Raw genomic sequence first — 16,620 nt, 5'->3', positions numbered from 1 at the left:
GAATTTGTAGCTAGCCATGTAAATGAAGTTTGTACGTAACTGAAAAAAATTGTTGTAAAATAGTTACTGTAAAATTAGCTGTCAAATAGCTATAAATTTGTTAATTTCATAGTTATTCACAGCAATTTCGTCAGCCGCTTGAAGTTGCTATCAGGATTAATAATTTGGAAGTAGAGTGTAATTTTAAGAAATGATCCCCATTCATCTTACTTGTTTACATGATTCATCAAATAAAAAAATCTAACTTGTTTACATCCCCAAATTTATTTGACTGGGGCACCTCAATTTCTACCTGTAGGTGATCTGTATTCTTTCACTCTTGCACAACCTAGCTAGTTCTTATAAAAATAAAACCAGTTGTGAAATTTTCAAGCCAAATTGTAACACATTACTGTAACAGGGCAACTCTAGCACGCGTTTACCGTTTCTGTTTTGTCCTTACTCTTACTTTCTTCAATTCTCCTCTATATATTGTCTTACATTTCCCCTCAATTCTCAAGTCTCAACAAAGCTTCAGTGGATTTGCAGGTTTTTAAATTTCTCTGATTTCAAACCTACTATATCACTATGGAACTAGAGGAGCAAATTACAGAACCTGTTAGTCCTGTGGGGCAATACTTCAACAGCTCTGTGCTACGCATATACATTATTGGAATTTTGGAATTTGAAGTTCCCATACATGACTTGCAAACCATGTCTCTTCTTCAACATGTTTTCCTCCCTATCAATCCACGCTTCTCCTCTATCATGGTTCTCTTTCCATCAAGCTATTAAGTTTTGTTCCATATATATACATATATATAAGTTTTGCTTTGTATCTTCTGTTGCACACATGTTAATTTTGATTTGTTTATGGATGATGATACATAGAGATACATTTTATGTCACAAACATATTTAAGACATACTATTTTGTGTCGGTTTTTAACCGATATGAAGTGATATGTCTAAAGGATGTCACAGGAAAGTGCATGTCTATCAATACTTTTCGTTTGTTTAATTCGTTAAGAAAATAATTTCTATAGATTCACATAGTGCAAACATCCAACACATCCCGAATGAGAAAGGATGATATATGTGATAAAAAAAAAGATATCTAAAATTTGGGAATCTGCACTACTTGTATGTTTAAGTATAAGTACTGATTCATTACCAAGTTTGATCACATACTTTTGCATTTATAAATTTCATAAGGCTAATTTGATCTTTGACTTGCATTGTTCACAGGTCCAAGGGAAAAATGGAGAGAAAAGGTGGAAGCAAGTTGAAGTAAACTTGAAAGACCATGTTAAAACCCCTATATTCCCTGAAGGCAAAACAGTGGAATACTATGACAAGCTTTTTCTTGATTATTTGTCAACCATATCAGTGGAGCAACTACCACAAGAGAGACCATTATGGCAAATTCATATGATCAATTATCCTACAAATAATGCATCAGGCACAGTAATCTTTAAGCTTCACCATGCACTTGGAGATGGATACTCTCTCATGGGTGCACTTCTTTCTTGTTTACAAAGAGTGGATGATCCTTCTCTCCCTTTATCATTTCCCTCTCTCAAACCATCAAAAACAGAGTCTTTAAGCAAAAGAAGGTTTTCTTGGATGTTGTCCTCTGCTTTCAACACTGCTTCAGATTTTGCGTGGAGTGTTGTGAAGAGTAGCATCCTTAATGATGATAAGACACCAATAAGAGCAGGAGATGAAGGATCGGATTTTCAACCAATTTCTATATCAAACTTGGCATTCTCCATTGACCAAATCAAGGACATCAAGTCCAAACTTGGAGTGGTATGATAGAATTTTTTTTTATTTTCAATATAATTTTCTTTGACATTTTCAACCGTCCGTGACTCTTTAATAATTCACCTGCTCCTTTTTAATTCATTTACTCGAGAATATGTCACAATATTTATGTGGAAGTCTAGACTAACTACTTAGGTAGGGAGGCATAGAAGATAAAGTGAGTTGGAAATGAGATGAAAGAAAAAATAGGTGAGAATGAATCAAACCTCTAATAATTTTATGTGTACATTAATATACACTACAAGAAGTTAGTGAAATACTGATGGAAAATTGTTGACCGCCTAAGAACCGTTGCAAAAGGAGTTACATTTTGTAGGATTTGTCTAGCATTCATCACTTGTGCTGGTGGTGAATGTAAACATTGCTACTAAATTGTTACGAATTAGTTATGAGAATAGCAAATTCGCAACTACTTGATAGATAGTTTTCAAGCAACTATTTTACTGTGATTTTGTCAAGTTGCGAACTTTATTTCACATGCTTATAAATCTTACGCTTACAAGTTAAAAGCGGTGTACCGATACACCACCAAATTGGTGACGCTAGAGAAAGCAGATTTCTTAAGCCAAAAATGATGCATCGAATCAATTAAGCAATTTAGTATTTGCAAATTAATGACATTTGTTTTCTTATATGATTTTGTGCAATTGCAGACTGTAAACGACGTGGTCACTGGAATTGTGCTTTATGGAACTCGTTTATACATGCAAGACATGGACTCCAAATCAAAGACATCAAACTCCACAGCATTGGTATTGCTAAACACAAGAAACATTGAAGGTTACCAGTCAATTGGAGACATGCTCAACACCAAAACCGGTGGTCCATGGGGCAATAAAATTTCCTTCTTGCATGTACCAATTCCAAAATTAAGTGAAACCAGAATTTCAAACCCTCTAGAATTCATTCGGGAGACACATAACATCATCAAAAGGAAGAAGCAATCTTTAGCTGTTGCACTCACCGGGACACTTTTGGACATAGAAGGAAAATTTAGGGGACAAGAGGTTAGTTGGATTTGGCTCAACTGAATTTGATAATCTCATAATCATATTACAGTCATGACTAATTATAAAGATACAAATTGTTCAGAGACACGCAGCAGACACTTACTTTTTCTCTCTAACTCTCTTTTTTACGTATATCAGATCAATTATTCATATTTATTCACCTTCTTTCTCACTTGTAGTGTTTGTTAGATGTCTGCATTATGCGAATGTTTGCAAATCATTTTTCATCATATTATTTATGATTACAGTGAACATAAATACATATAAGCTCTTTAATTTTAAAATGCTACAAGCAATCGATGGTTATAAATGTTGGTTCTTGTCATGGTGGCAGAAAGTAGCTAAACACCTACGTGGGACACTAACGAAGTCAAGTGCAGTGATATCCACCTTGGTTGGGCCGGTACAACAAATGTCTTTGGCTAATCATCCTGTGAAAGGCTTGTACTTCACATTGGCTGGTGGACCAGAGGTACCATGAATTCCCTTTCTATATTCAATTAGCGAATCATCATATATGTTATCTTTGGATATCTGTTGGCACGACTAAACGTTAACATTCACTCTAAGGCAAATAGTGAACTGGACGCTAAACTCTTCTTATAGATCTGAAGAAAGTTCACGTTTCACTCAACTGGTAAAAATTTGGATTGAAATGATAATGGTGGCTTGACTTGGATTGGATTTGGATTTGGTTGGGTTGGAGGAAAATAATATTGATTTCCCTTTCCTTGAGGGGGAAAAAGTGTGATAACAATAATGAAAATCAGAAAGGACATTTAAGAAGTTTTCTTGTTTATTTTCCTTAAGAAGAAAAGTCTTGGTATTTTGAAGTTGGAACTAGCTATATACATTAGCACTGCTAACATTCAATTTTTTGGGTTGCAGAGTCTTGTCATTTCAATGATGAGCTATATGGGAGTGATAAGAGTTACCCTCAAAACGGAAAAAGACTTCATAGATGAACAAAAATTGAAGTCATGCATTCAAGGTGCATTTGAGACAATACTCAAAGCAACAAGGGAAATTCCTGTAGAAACCAAATAAACATTAGTGTGCTTCTCACCAATGAGAACTTTATTTTACATGCAGTTAGAAAGTTAAACATCATGTATTTTATTTGGATCCTCAATTCCTCAGAATTGTTTATTACAATCTTTTTATAATTTTCGCCACTATTTCTCAATGCCTAAATTATTTAGATAGTTTGTTCTGTGTATGCTTTGAAAATTAATGAAGCCTACTTATCACTTTTAAGTTTAGATGTGTAGTAGTTATCTCTGAGCAGATTGCTGCTACCTCATGTAGTTATCTACTACTACTTAAAGTTAAGCCCCATAGCTACTATTCATAAGAAACCTCAAATCCTGACCGTTGATTTCAAGTTCTAATCCAATGGTTATTTTATTCCTCACCTAACCACACATCACACACGGTATCTATCTTCTATTTTTTTGGTTTACCAGCGTCCTTTCCCATCAGTCTGTCGTTTAACAGTGAGAAAGGAGAAGGAGAAGAGAGGATGATGGAAGGGAGTAGCAAGAGTGTGAGAAGAGAAGATGATTGAAGGGGAAGGACGACTTTCGTCAGCCACCCTAGATAGGGTTAGGTTAGAATCAGAAGTAGAAGAGAAGATGATGGAAGGGGAAGGACCCCCCCTACCGAAAATATGACATATGTTGCTTCATTCAAGATTGGGTTAGGTGAGAACAAGAAGGAGAACAGTAGAAGATGACGGAATGCAGCAGGTGGGTTTTGGGTTTATGCAATTTCTCTCTTTCCCAATAAATCCCACAGGTATCCAATTCAAATGATGTCATGTTTCTCATAGAGTTATGGCTTTCTCCCTTTTATTTCTCTATAAATACTGCCTTTGTTTGGTTGCTCTTCCCATACATTCCTCCTTCTTCTTTGTCTCGCAGAGGAGATACTTAAAGGGACGACTCGACGGCGGCTAAACCTCGCGGTGCTCTGGTGCCGAGGCGAGAGGTGTGCCATAGTGAGCTGGTGGCTGGTTTTGGCGCAATGCGGTGCTCTAGTGCGGAGGCGAGAGGTGTGCTCTCTTGGGTTTTTTTGTTTTATGAAGGTGGTTTGTTGTTTTTTTTCCTAGGTATGATGTTTTTAAACTTCTGTTGAGAGCAGAATTTGTTGTTATTAAAGCATAATGTTTTTTTTTCTTTAATTTGTGTTATCCTTTGATCTCTTTTTGGGGGAATGTATTTATTGAAAATTTGCTCACCAAGATCACTTTTTTCTGGGTTTCATTGATTAATTTGGTGTTTATTTAGTCCTTCCTCTGTTTTAGTATAACCATTCAAAGATGTTCTACTCTCTGACTTGTTTGGTTTCTGGTTTGTGATTCCAGTAAGCTATGAATAATTACTGATCAGAGTCTTTTTAGCTTGTGGAATTACTCAGGGTTTTTTTTAATACACTAAAAATGTTCATATCAATTTTTGAGATGATACCTTATAAACTTTAGAAATTACGTTATCTTGAGTTGTTGAGATTGAGGCTTGACGGAAAATACATTGTTTCTTGAGGGAAATGATTGGTGCCTTGTCTTTTTCTTTGGAAGTTAGTCTTCAAGGAGTAATAGTAATATTTGGTTTAGAAGATTTAAATGAGATAGAAAGATGATATAAAGCTCAAGCTCTGTAATGTGCTTACTTACATATTGTTTAGAAAATATGATATTATTGGTCTAGATTTTATATGCTTTAAATACTCATTTTCCAGTTTGTAGTATTTTATATCCTGTCCTATCCCTATTTTTTGGTGTTTTCGTTCTGTATGTGCTATTTTGCAGGGTTTTTGCCTACTTTCATATCACCATACCATATTTGTCTTTCTTTGTTCATCGGCTCTTTTCTATAACTGCTTCTTGGTAAGATTAAGTCGGTTGCTACATCTATAAGATCCCAAGAATTTATATCCTCAATCCTGAATGAATTTGTTTCATGACCAAGATATCAACAAGTTTTTCTGTATCGTAACAAAAGCACGTCAAATCTCTTTAATCCTGAATTAAGTACATTTATTTCTCAGGATGATTCTAAGATTTTCTAAGTTTGAGCACAGGCAAGTTCTTTCTAAGATGGCTGTCAGTTTTTGTTTTATCATCATTGCACTCCTCAAGTTCAACAAGGTCCCTTATTTTGCCGCTATCTATCTTCGCTTGCTGGGCATGCATCTCTAACCTTAAATTGAACATAGAATACTTTAAGGTACTTCATATTCCCACTTGTGTCTTAACTATTGATATGCTTGAAATGTGTAGGTGAGGAGGACTGATTTTTGGTTGCTCTTTACTGTCACAATGCTCATAAAGGAATTCATAAAAAAGACTCTTGCATGAGGCAGATGGTCTCACTATTCAGTGGGATTTGTGCTCATTTCTCTATAAATGGGTGTTTATGATATTTTAAAGTCAGCATATTTTTTGCATTCACCTGAGGGAATGAAAAGAATCCAACATATGAAGGAAGAGGCTCAAGAGTTGAATGCTTTGGACCAACTGGAACTGGGTCCTTTTAGAGCTTTATTATATGGTGCTATTTCTGGTTGTTGTGCTGAAGTTGCTACATAAGTACATATCCTTTTGAAGTTGTAAGGAGATAGCTTCAAATGCAAGTTCAGGCAACAGGTTTGAATACACTGGCAACATCTGTCAAGATTGTTGACCAAGGAGGTGTTCCTGCTTTCTATGCAGGATTAATTCCCATCTTATTGCAGGTATGCCACTGTTCTGGAATATATATTTTAATTTTTGATAAAATTTCAGTTAACAGGTTAAATGAGTTTGAAATAAAGTGAGCTTTTATCATGCGATCTTTAATGTGTTTTTCTTGCTATTTTTCACTGGCAGAGATGATTTCCCCAACTTGCAATTTCTATTTTCTTTTGCCCTCTGAGTGACTTTGACAGTTCAAAGGTAGTGGAATCTAACTTTTGGAATTTTTTACCCAAGTGGCTATCTGATTTTGTTATCGATTAATGATTATGCCTTTCTTAAATACCAATGAAAGAGAATGAGAGAAATTTATATACGTGAAGGCATAATTTTTAGATTTGTATGCGAAAAGAACACCTCAACAGGTATGGTTTTGACTTTCTATAAACTCAGTAGTTGTTTTTGGTAATTGGTTGCCCAGTGAAAGTGGGTAGAGTTTTGATTTCTCATGTTATAACCTCTTATTGATTGAGATTTCTTTTTACAGCACTACTGTGTTGGTTTGCCTTAAAATATATATGATACATCCAGCAAGTTCTGATTTTGTATTCTACATAATCTATATCTTTATATTGGTTTGCCTTAAGATATGATTTCTCTACATCTTTTTATTCATTTTCTGATTTATAGTTTCCATTGATGTTTTGATTTTCATCTTATAATTTTTCGATTTATGATTTATATTTTCTATAGATGTTTTTGATCATCTTATCACTAATACTACCATTGTTTGGTGTTTATTCCCATCCCTCAACTGCGTTAGTTCCTGAATTCTTGAATTCCCTCAACTGCGTTTGATTCTTTGTTTGATTGAATGGATTTTGGTTTTTCTTTCAATGGATTTTGGTTCTTTCTCGGAGATTTAATATGTGATTGTAGTTTGCTTGATTCCCCCCTTTGGTTGCTACGTTTGATGCAGTTGGCAGTTTTGGTGAGCACAATGCGGCTTGTCTTTCTATCCGGGGGAAGACACTTTCCTTCTTGCTGCTCCATGTTTTTCTGCTGCTGGTACTTTGTTAGAGGTAAACAGTAGGTTTCAACTGCCTTTTGATTTGGTAGAGTCTGTTGATTTATGTTTTTTTATTAATGGGACAGACTCTGCCAATTTGTTTATCATAAAAGCTGGCCCTTAGTGTGGTTGTTGTGGAACACTGTCAAGTCTTTTCATGATCTTAAAACAGCTTCAAACATTCATGGATGTTAATTAGTTACTTATTAATTTGCTTAATGTTCATACCATTATGTGTTAATCATGTACTCTTTATGAGCTTCTTTTATGATAACGTCTGATGCTAAATGTCCCAATTTGATGACACTGCTTTAAGTGGGTGGAGTTATATTAGGTGCGGGTTACAAGTTGTGTGGACACCAGCACAATTCCAGAATGATTTTTCTTCAAGTGGTCTAAAATATTCATGATTTAGCAGGACAAAAAGAATACCAAATCTCTAGCTATATCCTTAAATGGTTCTTTTATTTTCTTATTGGAAGCTAACTTTTGGCTTTATATGGTGCTTATTGGGATTATGGTCATGTTGGGAAAATGATCATGGCATCACCAGATATACCATGTGCTTCATGATTTCCTTAAGTTTTTTTTGCACCTACTTGCTTAATCATTATGAAGGTTTTTTCCCCCTTTTTTTCTATCTTTTACCTTGACTCTTTTGGCTCTGATATGTATAGTTGTGCCATTATGTGCTAACTTTGACTAACACCTTGGAAGTATTATATGTTGATAAAGGTTTCACACTTTCACTTCTTCTATGTCCTTTTTGATATTTTAACTAGAGCCATAACCGCATCCTTTTTCTTTCCCAAAGGATTTTATTGTTGCTGGCATTGCTAGAAGTAGAACTTTTCCCAAAGATTTTCCTCTAGATATTGAATCTGACAACAGCCTTGGAGTTTTACCCTTTAGGTGGAGATCCCAAAGTTCTTGCTGGTTGTAAGTATTTCTAAAAACTTGCAGCCTCAGAGTGAAATTAAACCTGCTGGAAACTAAATTTATATATTATTAATGTAAATTTTTACACAAGTTCTTCGTACTTAGGAATATACATATTATTTCATATTGAGTTTAATAACAAGTGCCTGATGATTGGATGTAATGGTTTGTGCTTTTATTAGGTGATTATGAGTCACTATGTTTCTATCAACCCCAACACCCCCCCCCCCCCAAAGAAAAAGCAAATGTATCATTCACTACCTTACATTGCTCTCTCTTATTTTCATATCATAATCCTCATTTTCTCTTTCTTTTACAATCTTACTTACATTTTTAATAAGAAGAAATATCTTTTTTTTGTTTCCTATATGTTGGATGACCAGTTTTTCTTTCTTAATGTTATAACAATGGCAATAGAAATCTTTTGGGTTAAAAATTATTTTACTTGAGGTCCTTTGTTTTTGGTTACAGAGGTTTGGCTTCTTCATAGGAAATCCTAGCTGAGAATGTGTCTTCTCCGCCTTTTTGACTTAAGGTTTAGTGAAAAAGAAGTAGCAGCTGAGGACACGGCACAATGAGCCTCATTGCCGCTTAAGAACTTTAAAGTACATCCTTTGATTCTCCTCACATGATTACTCACTTGAACAACCAAGTGCACCGTTGGTTTGGATGCTTGATACCTGATGATGAAGTTGAAGATGCATTGTGAGCAATTGGTTTGGATGCTTGATATACTGCTGATCTCATCAATGAGAATGAATCGATATGTTGCAGGTGGTTTGACTTCTATAGGGCTGAATTTAGGAGGCTTGGTGATACTGTTGCAGTTCACCAAATGCAGTTATAGAAAATGCCTCAGCCAAATAGATTCAGGGTTCATGTATTCACCCTATAATCTATCTTGAAGAGGTTGTAACTTTGATTAATCTCTTTTGATTATCTTATATGGACTTTTCTTGAATTGTAGTACTTTGTGTGTTTATATGTGGAACTTGAATTTCTTGCAACTATGCATGTTGTTTAATGTGAAAAGCAATTATATGATTGCTCCATATCTGTCTGTTCTTTTTAGATGAGAATCAAATGAACCTATTTTGTGACTACTTATTCTATACATGTTGTAATGATAAATGGATGTGATAGTTCTACTCTATACTTAGTTATTATTGAAGGATGCTATGGTTGAACGTAACGCCAGTATGTAGGATGATTGATGAAAATTTAACCATGTTATTTGTGTTACTAATTATAATAAATAGTTATGTTTGGCTCTACATAAAAATATCTCTTTGACTTATCATTTTATCGTTTGTGCATTTCCAACAAATATTGTAACATTGTTATCGTATTATAATTATATTAAAAAAAGTGAAAATACATCTATTTTATATTATTAAAGTTAATAATCGGTTTATTGTCACCTATGCATAAGTGATTTTATGCATAAGTGATTTTATCATGACGGTTACTTAACTCATCCCAAGGAACCAATAAAATTATTTATAAATAAATAAAATATGAAAATTATATTTCACTTATCTTAAATGTGATTGATCCACCTAGGATCATGTGTTATTTAAACCCAAACTTTTTCATTGATTATTTAGCCAACCGCGGTATATAATTGAAAAGATCACAAATTATTAGTATGTAAATTAATTTGTTCATTTTAATAAATTACATAATTAATTATGTTAAATCGTAGAATCGTTCGTCCGTGCATCGCACGGAAACGGGTTACTATCCTAGTATAATAAAAGAAACCAATAACTAAAGGAAACGAAAGTATAAACTGCCCCATAAAGTTCATAGTATGGTAAAAATGATTCATGCACCTCCACATCCACACAATGCAGACACTTAGAGGGAGAAATGATTGAAGAGAAGAGATATGAGTAATAGATGTGATATACTATATGATGAGATAAGGAGAGAATTATGGAGAGAAAATGAGGCGTTTGTGGGGTGCCTACATTGTTTGACTGTCTAAGTATCATCAGTATTCTTGAAATTAGTTACAAATTACAATTCCTAATTACCATCTGCCTAAGTGAATTTGGGATTTTATGTGACAAGTTTATCCGCCACTACTTGCATTGTTGAGTAGTGTCTTACACTAACTCTGGGCAGATTGCTTTGAGTAGATGCAGATCTTAATGAGGAAACAAGTTACGGATATGTTGCACCACCAGGTAAGCTTTTGCAATCTAGCATGTTCGCATCAGTTTTTCTTCCTGTAATTGATTTTGTCTTTTGAATCAATTTTACAAGAATTTATAGTTTCCATAATTGTCAAAAGGGTTTGTTTTTCTTACATGATTCACATTTTGATGCAGAACTTGCTTATACAGATTAGTGACAGAGAAATGTGATGTGTACAGTTTTGGAGTGGTTGCTCTTGAAATTATCATGGGAAAGCATCATGCAGATCAACTTGTTTCCTCATTAAGATGTGCATATACTCAAAGCATTCTCGTTAAAGATATGTTTCAGGAATCTGCTCAGAGTTTAGCTCTTGTAGCAACACTATCGTTTGCATGTCTTCACTCTCAGCCAAGGTGTAGACCAACAATGCAAATAGTGGTGGATAAAACTTGTCACAAGAAAACTCCAATTAACCAAGCCTTTTGAAGAAATTTCAGTAAGGCAGATGGTAAATCAGGAATTGTAAGTTGTAACAAGTTTCAAGAATAAATATCATACTATGAACTTCATGGGGCAGTTTATACTTCCTGTTTCTTTTTGTTATTGAGTTCACTTTTAGTACTATCAACCTGGTCTAAATGTGATGTATTGATGTCAAGATGTGAAGGAGAATGATTTCACTGCCACATAGAGAAAGTCGCCTGATCACAGGTGCACAAGCCCAAATCCTCTCTACATGTGGGAGTGGGACTAAGAACTTTTTAAATATTCTCATTTTCCAACAAAAATATGAACTTGAAATATATCTAGAGATATAGAATCAAATAGCAATGGGAAACAGCAAATCAGTGTCAGGATCTATTTAGAGAAATAACTTGAAGTATTCCAAACCACCACCAGTAAAGAGAATGAGACTAAGATGATGAGTAACAAATTATTCATTTCAATAAACCCAAGTTCAGATGAAATCCAGAGTTATGAAACACTTATTTTCCATGGTACTAGCAAATTGAAAATGGGGGAAAGAAAACTCCTTGTTCTACTTCTCTTTAAGCTCTTAAAGAGCTTTATTATGTGAAAACTTAAAAAGCATCAAATGCTTGTAAGGCTTTTCTGGGGTCACAATTGTTGAAGGGAAATTAGGGTGATTCACTGAATCAGGGAAAGCTTGAGTCTCCAAACACAACCCTGCATGAGCTTGGTACACAAACCCACCTTTCCCCTTCACATCCTGAACGAAGTTACCAGTATAAAACTGCACACCAGGAGCATTTGTGTAAAGCACCAACTCTCTCCCTGATTTCTTATCAAACACTTTTGCTGCAAGCTTGATCTTTTTCCCTTTCTCACCATCAAGCACATAATTGATGTCATAACCTTTAGTTGCAGCTAGCTTTTTGTTGTTGATCCTGCTTCCAACAACGTGTGGATTAAGAAAATCATATGGTGTTCCTTTCACAGAGGCAAATTTTCCTGTGGGAATGAGTTTGCTGTCAACAAGTGTGATTTTGGAACCAAAGATCTGCACCACCTCATTCAGAACATTGCCACTGTTTTCACCTCCTAGGTTCCAGTAAGCATGATTGGCCAGATTCACTGGGGTAGGCTTGTTTAGTGCTTTTGCTTTCATGATTATAACCAATTGGCTTTTCCCAGTTAGAATGTAGCTCACAGTTACTAGCAGATCACCAGGGAATCCTGAAATTCAATCAGAGCATGCAAATGCATGCATATCAGCAATTCTATTTCTTTGTCAGAAATTAACAGGTAATGATTCGGTCATTTGGAGACATCCGCACAATGCAGACACGCTACAAAAACTTAGAGTGGGAAAGGAAGAAAATAGAGAGAAGTAATAAATGTGATAAATAATGTGATGTGATAAGAAAAGAGAGATATAGAAAGTTTGTGGTGTCTGTCAGGTGTCTATATTGATCGAGTGTCTGACTATCATTAATTACTTGAAGGAAAATGCTGGCAACACTCGTTTTAATACTCTCTTTCAATCACTTTCTCGTTAATTAATTGAAATTCATGTGAACAAACTAAAAATATGAGTCTCAATTACAATTTGATTGGACTCACATGAATTTTAACTCGTAAATAAGAGAGTATTGAAAATAGAATGTTAAACCTTGTCTTGATATTAGTTGTTATTACTATAAATTAATAGATGCATCAAAGTTAAACTAAAAGCAAATGAAGATAATGGCATTGTTTACCTTCTTCCCCATCAAAACTCTGGTAACTGAAGGTAATCCTTGGACTGTCACCATCTCTTTGATACTTTTTAACTTTCCACACAACATCACTAAATCCTATGGATCCACCTAATAAAGTTGGACAAGTGAGTACATTTTACATGAGATATAGTGTTAAATGGACTATATATACAAACTCTTTGCAATAAGGTTTATTAATTATGGTTTGACATACCATGAAGTGTGTTGTTTCCTTCATTAGCTACTATTTTGTAATGGATTCCATTTAGATTAAACTGAGCTCCTCCAATTCTGTTAGCAATCCGGCCAACAGTGGCTCCAAAATATGATGTGTCATTCTGCAAATTGTTTGACATTGCAAATTTGCAATCATTTATATTATCTTCTTCTTACTACCATATGTGAGAAGCTATAGATACAAACATAAAGAGAGATATGGTGATGAATCTTTTTCTAAAATTTATTGAAAATTTATCTTTTTCTTAATTCTCACCTATTCAAAATTACCTGATTTTTTTCTTCAAAAAAAATCAGTCGCTTGAATGGTTCCAGATTAAACTGATCAGTAACCCTTTTTTTAGGGTTAATATTCACTTTAATTTGTTAGGTTAAATCAAAAGGTGGTACATCAAAATTCAAAATTTAAGCGAAAATAAATCTGAGGGAAAATCCTTCATCCAAACTTGGAAATGGGATTGAACAATCCTCTTAGCAATATAATTAGCTAGGACATTGCAATATGTTTTAGTTTTACTGTGAACAAGACAAGATGAAAAAGATACATAACCTTCTTAAATTATGGTCATACCTTTTTAAACTGTGGTCATTGGATACTCTTGATAAACTATGTGATATTGGAATGTGTCATAAGGAAATCATAATTTCTTACATTCATGTTAGTATTAGTATATATTACTAGTAATAGTTTATTCTTTAATGTCATTTTAGAGTTTCCTCTTGGATTACAGACTTACAGTTCAATAATCTTTGAGCTGGTATTTTCTTTCCCATTGTTACTATTGATGGAAACAGAGAATAATGACTGCAAATTATTATGGCATGAACATCATTGCGGCCGGGCCCACAATATTCCCGGGGATCGCACGAGTCACGAGTCCTTGTTTATTTTTACAGTATATATTAGTTTCCAGTTTCCTACACTAGGAACCTATGCACATGTTTGCATATGCATGCCAACATAGTTTGACTTACCTATATTAAATTAGTCATCTTTTCCATGATATTTTAATGAACTGTAAAATAGACAAGTAAAATAATAATTCCTTTTTAAAATTTTAAATTATTTCAAATTATATTAATTAATAACTATAGATTTTTCTCATCTTATGTCTTTGGCCTATAGTATATTTATTAGGAAATAATAATGTGAAATATTTTTTATTAATATAGAGAATTCATAATCTGATATTTGCTGTTTTGGAGAAACTCGCTCACCAATAGTTATCAGTTCAAAATCAACGCAAAATAAAAAAAATAATGAGCTTAATGGATAAACACTTTCAATGTAAAAAATATTAATGACAGAAATCAATTAGATACATATGAATAAAAAACTTTACATTAGTCATGTTCATGTATCAACCATTTTATCAAAGAGAATTATTGATCTCCATAGGTTTAATTTATATTACACTGACAATGTACAAAAATTTATATGTGCATCCAATTAAATTCATCTATTTTTTATTCTTAATATTTTTGAATAATTATGACATGATATAATGAATTTTATTTGAATGAGGCCGTGCATGCATAATAATTAAATTGATCTTTATTATATAACTTTAAGATGATAGGTATTTTAAAGCATGATGAGTACAAATGTCAACATGGAAACATCAGACAAGGACATTGAAAAATGAAAACCATATAAAGCGCAAAAAATACATTTAAATTTTTAGACTCTTTTAATGGACTGCAGATGATGTAAACGTCAACCGTATCTCACACAAAAGTTGCATAGCTTTGCAAAAACAAACCAAAATTTATATATCAATAAGTGTTTATTCATTCCCTAAGACCTTCCATCAAGATAAATTGTTAAAAAAATATATGGAGAAATGAGAGATACGATAAATATATTAGTAATACAGTAAAAAAATTAATACCTGAGAATGAGATTGATAAAGTGTAAATGGATCAAAACATGAAATTTATCAAGGCAAATAAAAGGATAGTTAAAATTTTCACTATAGATATTTATTTCATTTATAATTTTATAGAAAATACATGTAAAGCTTAGGTAAACTATAAAGCTTCATTAATTTGGCATATTAATTTATCATTGCTCTTTAAAAAGATATAAAAATAGTTCATAGACGACGAAAGTATCTATTCATAATTAATCATTCAAAACTAAAATATTAATAGCTATCACATGTTTGGACTAATCAAAGCTGTTCAACAATGAGAGCTAGGACTTTTCCTTTAATTTATAGTTTAGTCTTTTGCACATGAAGAAAAAAAAGACAGAAAGTTGGAAAATACAACAATCATACATAAAAGCACAAAATGGTAATTGGAAGAACAAAGACTCACTTTGTAATCTTCAATTGAATTGTATCCAAGAACAACATCACCCAACATTCCTGATCAAAACAAATCAGAGAGAAAGATAAAATTTTAGAAATATGCAAGCTTTAAGAACTTTCCCAGAAAAAAAATTTAATTGAAGTTTTGATCTGTATACAGTACACATAACATACCATACTTGTCAGGAAGAACCAGGGACACAATTGATGCACCCCAATTGGTGACCTTCAAAGAAAGATCACCTTTCTTCAGCTCAAATACCCCAACTTTTTCCTTCTGATGAACAGAACCGTTGACAACCTCAGAAGCTCCAAGGAGAACACATAGCAGCAGGACAAGGATCTTGGTCATTTTTCTTGTATCAGAAGGGGGTTGTTGTGTTATATGAAATAATGCAAAGAAAAAGATTCAGGGAATGCACAAGAAAATGTGGGAAGAATGTACAAAAGCACTCTGCTATTTCCGGCTTGTTGACACTGTTTATATGATACTCTGACTAGGCATTGGTTGGGGCCAAACGGACTCGGCACATTTGGTGGAGGTTATCACTTGTCCTCATGTCTCTTTTTTTTGTTTCAACTTGTTCACATGTCTAATTAAAAACTCTCAAATCAATGAATTTCCATCTTTCAAGGGTTTTAGTGAATTTTTTAGAAAAATTCATTTCAACATTTATTAGTCAACTAAAAGTAGTCATTTTTCACATGGGTCACCCCGGATAGATATTAGAGCCACTTGCAAATACACCAATTTGTATCTTATATACTATGTGATAATAACAGTATTAAATGAAACATTGTGTATTTCTCTTTACATAACTATTATTACAATTTTTTTAGGTATTGAATTTCTAAAGTTATATCTTTGGGCGCACCACGGGAATTTGATTTCGGTATATATTTTTTGTAATATTGAAGGGGATTAGGCACACTTTATTTAGTTGTGTTTGTACAATCAACTATTTCATCTAATAAAACTTTTGCTTTAAAAAAAAGTTCCACATACTTATACATATGAAGAGGAATATATATAAAATTTTCATATGATACATAAACTAGTATTTTCATATAAAAGAATCTTAATGCAAATTTCGCACATGAAAACATTTAAAGGTCAATTATGCATATAGATCCTAAATGGGTGCTACCATCTTTTTTCATATTTAAAAATATAGATATAGATATATAATTAATGATGCGATAAA

General features: G+C 33.4%; 2 protein-coding genes across 9 annotated transcripts; one reads left to right on the top strand and one right to left on the bottom strand.

The window, feature by feature from the left end:
- Positions 1–391: 391 nt before the first annotated feature.
- Positions 392–9,465, top strand: LOC130728495 (wax ester synthase/diacylglycerol acyltransferase 5-like). Of its 8 annotated transcripts, none has more exons than XM_057579995.1 (9): positions 392–750; positions 1,227–1,790; positions 2,459–2,812; positions 3,150–3,287; positions 3,704–4,563; positions 4,738–6,550; positions 6,684–6,749; positions 7,468–7,570; positions 8,372–9,465. In XM_057579995.1, exons 1-5 carry the CDS (start codon positions 568–570, stop codon positions 3,860–3,862), a joined length of 1,398 nt encoding a protein of 465 aa, XP_057435978.1. In that variant the 5' UTR covers positions 392–567; the 3' UTR covers positions 3,863–4,563; positions 4,738–6,550; positions 6,684–6,749; positions 7,468–7,570; positions 8,372–9,465. The 8 variants fall into 8 exon arrangements, with proteins under 8 accessions (XP_057435978.1, XP_057435975.1, XP_057435977.1 ...); XM_057579992.1 differs by having other exon boundaries at positions 3,704–4,612; XM_057579994.1 differs by having other exon boundaries at positions 3,704–4,868; positions 6,096–6,550.
- Positions 9,466–11,561: 2,096 nt separating this feature from the next.
- On the bottom strand, positions 11,562–15,945 carry LOC130728494 (uncharacterized). The gene is made up of 5 exons (XM_057579988.1): positions 15,590–15,945; positions 15,423–15,472; positions 13,078–13,201; positions 12,864–12,971; positions 11,562–12,339 (listed from the first exon to the last, which is right to left on the bottom strand). Exons 1-5 carry the CDS (start codon positions 15,765–15,767, stop codon positions 11,699–11,701), a joined length of 1,101 nt encoding a protein of 366 aa, XP_057435971.1. The 5' UTR covers positions 15,768–15,945; the 3' UTR covers positions 11,562–11,698.
- Positions 15,946–16,620: the final 675 nt, after the last annotated feature.

Source organism: Lotus japonicus, chromosome 1 (assembly GCF_012489685.1).
Source record: "Lotus japonicus ecotype B-129 chromosome 1, LjGifu_v1.2".
NCBI lineage: Eukaryota > Viridiplantae > Streptophyta > Magnoliopsida > Fabales > Fabaceae > Lotus > Lotus japonicus.
Note: the sequence above shows the minus strand (reverse complement) of the source record. Positions and strands in the feature narration are given on the sequence as shown.